The 3,886-nt window shown below is 54.6% G+C and overlaps 1 protein-coding gene across 1 annotated transcript in view; it reads right to left on the reverse strand.

Moving 5' to 3' along the window:
* The window catches only part of PQLC1 (PQ loop repeat containing 1), a 20,530-nt gene extending 16,657 nt beyond the window's left edge, over positions 1–3,873 (reverse strand). Inside the window, exon 1 of the mRNA XM_023526408.1 lies at positions 3,421–3,873. Within this exon, the coding sequence (XP_023382176.1) occupies positions 3,421–3,623 (203 nt within the window). The 5' untranslated portion in view covers positions 3,624–3,873. The remainder of the gene's footprint in view (positions 1–3,420) is intronic.
* Positions 3,874–3,886: the final 13 nt, after the last annotated feature.

Below are 3,886 nucleotides of genomic sequence, written 5' to 3' on the forward strand. Positions count from 1 at the left end.
AATTTTCAACAAACAATGACTAGAAAAACTAGGGTAAAAATATCAAGGTTTGTGCTCCCTTATGTCACTCACCAAAAATCAAATCTAGATGAACTCAATGTTTACAGTAAAAACGGGTCATTAAACTGAAGTGACAGGGAGCAAAGATAAACTTTTAACTGATTTTAGGATAAAGGCAGGCTAAGCGGGACGTGAATTTTCAAAAAGCATAACTTTCCATAAATGATATACAGAGAATAAAAAAAATATGAAATAAAGTTCAACATCATTAGTCATTTTAAGAAACTAATTAAAATAGGAAGATAGCATTTTTACTTATCAAATTGGTTAAACTTTTTCTTCCTTCAGGGCCAACAGTCTGTGGCCCTGGCAGGGTGTCACAAGAGCGCTTCCTCGTCCTTTGCCCGAGAACGGGGGTTGGCACAGTTCCCCTATTACCGACAACAGGACAGGCCCCAGACAGGTGCGGGGTCTGCTGCTCAGAGAAGCTAGCTAAAGCGGCTTCTCCCTTGGTGGCAGCACATCTGTCTCGCCCCCAGGGAGATACACACTGCAGGGGATGTGCAACGTTTCAGCAAGTCTGAGCAGAAAGCTGCCACAGGGGCCACCTTCTCTGCCTCTTCCAAGTAACAGAAAAATGCTCAAGTGGAAGAAAAGTTTTGTGTCTACTTATCTGTGCCACTGACGGCTATGGCCCTTTGTAGCAGAATGTCACCAATCTCTGATACAGTGTCACCACCTCTCTGATACAATGTCGCCACCTCTCTGACACAGTGTTACCACCCCTCTGATACAGTGTTCCCGGTGAGGCTGCATGGTCTCTGAGACAGCGCTTTCAGCCAGCAGGGATGGGGCTTGACAGCAAGCTCTGCGAATGCAGGAGGCTCTGGGTCGGATGGCGCTGCCGCGCCGTCTGCACACCCTGGCCCCCTCCTTCCCCTGTCTACAAAATCACAAGCCTGCAAACATTAGTCATGAGGGGTCACTTAGCCCTTCTCCTGACTTCTGACATCACAAAGACCAAACCCTGTTCCTCAGCATTTTATGGAGTATGATCTGCTGAACACTGGTGAGGACTGAAAGAAATGAGGGCACAGGAGCTCCCCAAGTTTCAGAACCCTGGGTCTGCACAGGGAGTCGGCCCCTGCTGCAGGACTGCACAGCCGCTCACGTGCCTGGCACCACAAACGTCCCAGGGGACTGGCTGACCAGGCGGACCGGGCTGAGGACCGCGGTCCCAGCTCTGGGAAACGCACACTTCATGCTTCTCACTCCAATGCTGTTCTGGCGTAGAGCCAGGTCCCGTGTGTGTGTGTGTGTGTGTGTGTGTGTGTATGTGTACATTCCCTGCCGTGCTTCCACCGAGGGGAAACTCCGCAGCATCTGCCAGTGTCTGGCGCACGGAAACCCTCAAAAGCCTATGAAATCAAATGGACAGCTTGGAGGGAGCCTCAGGAGTAAGAAAGGAATAAAAGGAGCATCGGCTTCTCCCTTGGAGCAGGGGCATCTTGGGACCAGGTGGGCAGAGGTGCACGTCAGCACGAGTGAACAGGGAGGCCTGTCTTTTCCAGGAATGAAATACAGAGAAAGTGTGCCCCAGGCCAGAGAAAGCCTGGAAGAGAGACCAGCGCTCCCTGCCAGCCCCGCTTCGCCCCCCACATCTGCAGGCTCCTGGAAAGCTGGCTGGAGGCAGCCCTGTGTGCTCGCGTGGTAGCTACAGAGGCCCTGAAGTGACCCAGGACAGCTCAGGACACTGACTCTCTGGGAAAGGGCCAATGGGAGGGGCAGAAATAGAGTGCACAAAGCCTCAAGGCCCCCTAAAGGCCACCCTATGTGGCATCGGGAGAGAGCGCAGGACTCCTCAAAGACACGGGCCCTGCGGTGCAGACAGAACGCCCAGTCCGAGCACTGAGTGCCAAGTGAACACAGAGGCACCGAGGGGACAGCATTCAAGGACTGGGTTAACCTCTGACTCCCCAAACCAGGTACTCAGACTACTCAACTTTCTTTCTGCAATTCTGAATAAGCGTATGGAGCGGGAAAGACTTCTGAATGGAACTGTTTTCCCCGTTGGGTAATCCAACCTGGCAGTTCCCTCTGCTGTGGGAGAAAACTCACTCCACACCAGGAGGGCATGCTGCTCACACCTGGCACAAGGGCCTGGGCCTGTGGCCAGCTCCCAGCATGCACCAGAGCACTCAGGGTCAACAGCAGCGTCAGACGGACATGTCCACCTGCTTCTGTTCAGTCTCAGACTCAAGGCCATAGCAGAAAAGGGAAGCAGCGCCCTTGGCCTCAGAGGTCGACCCCGCCCTCCACCAAAAGAAAAGGAGGGATCTTTAAAGTGCAGATTTTCAACCTGTGCTAAACGCAAATAAGCCCCAATGACCCCTCAGGAAGTGGGCTCACCTGAGGCACATTTGTGATGTGACACATTCGCCAGCTCACCTTTAAAAAGCCCCAGACAGGGGCAAAACTAACCCACAGTGAAAGTGAACGGGGGTGGGGCAGGAGCAGAGAGAGCCTCCATGCTCAGCAAACTGCCATCTTGATTGAGACGGCGATTACAGGGGTGGGGACGGTCATCCAAACTCATCAAACTGCACGTTTAGAATGGGCGATTTTATTTAATGAAAATTCAGTAAGGACCACTTACTATCAATTAGCAAAAATGCATGATTACTCAGACAGTGACCAAAAGTCAGAGGAAGGAGCCAGAGCCCCTGTCCCCAGGGCCAGGGACCACCTAGAGGAAGGAAAGTTCCGGACTTCTGGGGCCATAGAATGAGGCTGAGACCTCTTCTCCTTTCCTTTGAAATTCGCTGTCCCAATTATGTCTGGCCTCAGCAACTGTTAAAATTAAAGCTCCTTACCAAGTGAAAATGATAAGAGGAAGTTGGGCTGAGAGGAGCAAGAAAAAATAGCCTAATCTGTATTGTCCAGAAAGTTGACTTCCTACTTAAAAATAAACAAAACCACATACAGGCCAGAAAAGGCTGAAGGGGGCGGCATGCCCCCGGACGCCTGGAGCACTGCTTCCGGTCAGGCTCAGATGTCCCCTCCTGAGGGGCTTCACCCGCCCCTGGAATGTTCTTCCAACTGCTCAGCCCTTTCTATTCCTGACACTCCTTTATTGGGCTAGTCTGTCCCCACTCCCGCTGGTGGGGCAAATTCCCTGAGGTAAGGGACTAAGTCCTAGGACAAAGGCCTGGGGAAGGAGCAGCTGAGTGCGTGAGCCACCTGGGCTGCAAAGACCTGGGATCCTGTGTGGGGTTCTCCACTCCCATCGCCCTCCCTGGGAAATAGTCTCATTGGTGTCATCAGCTCCTTCTCAGGAAGCACAGACCTCACCCAGGAACCCCAAAAGGAGAAAGGCATCTCTTTGGGAGCAGCCCCCCAGTAAGGGCGCCCCCAACTTACCAGAACAGTATCCGTAAAATATTGGCCACCAGGAGCACCAGACACACGTAGGTGGAGAAGCCGTCGGCATTCTGAGTCCTCCGGATGTCCCTGTACTGCGGGATGTACGGCACCACCCCTCCGAAGACCATGGCCCCGGCTGCGCCCCAGGACACCAGCTGGTGCAGCGGGACCAAAAGCCAGTCGAAGCCTTGCGCGTCCATGGCGAACACCTGCGCCTGCCTGCCAGCGGGCTGAGGTCCCCCTGGCCGAGCCCCGTCCGCTCCCGCCGGCTCCCGGAACGCGCGTGGACTGTCACCCCCACATGGCCGCCGCTGCCCTGCGCGCTCCTCCGCCGCCGGGACCTGGCAAGAGAGGAGAAGAGGTAAGAGCCGGGGCGGGGACCTCGAGCCAGGCGAGCGCCGCGCTCCGCGGGGACCCCCGGAGGCCGAGGCCGCGCCCGGGGCACATGCGGGGGCCTCGGGAA

Source organism: Pteropus vampyrus, unplaced genomic scaffold (assembly GCF_000151845.1).
Source record: "Pteropus vampyrus isolate Shadow unplaced genomic scaffold, Pvam_2.0 Scaffold852, whole genome shotgun sequence".
NCBI classification, from domain to species: Eukaryota; Metazoa; Chordata; class Mammalia; order Chiroptera; family Pteropodidae; genus Pteropus; species Pteropus vampyrus.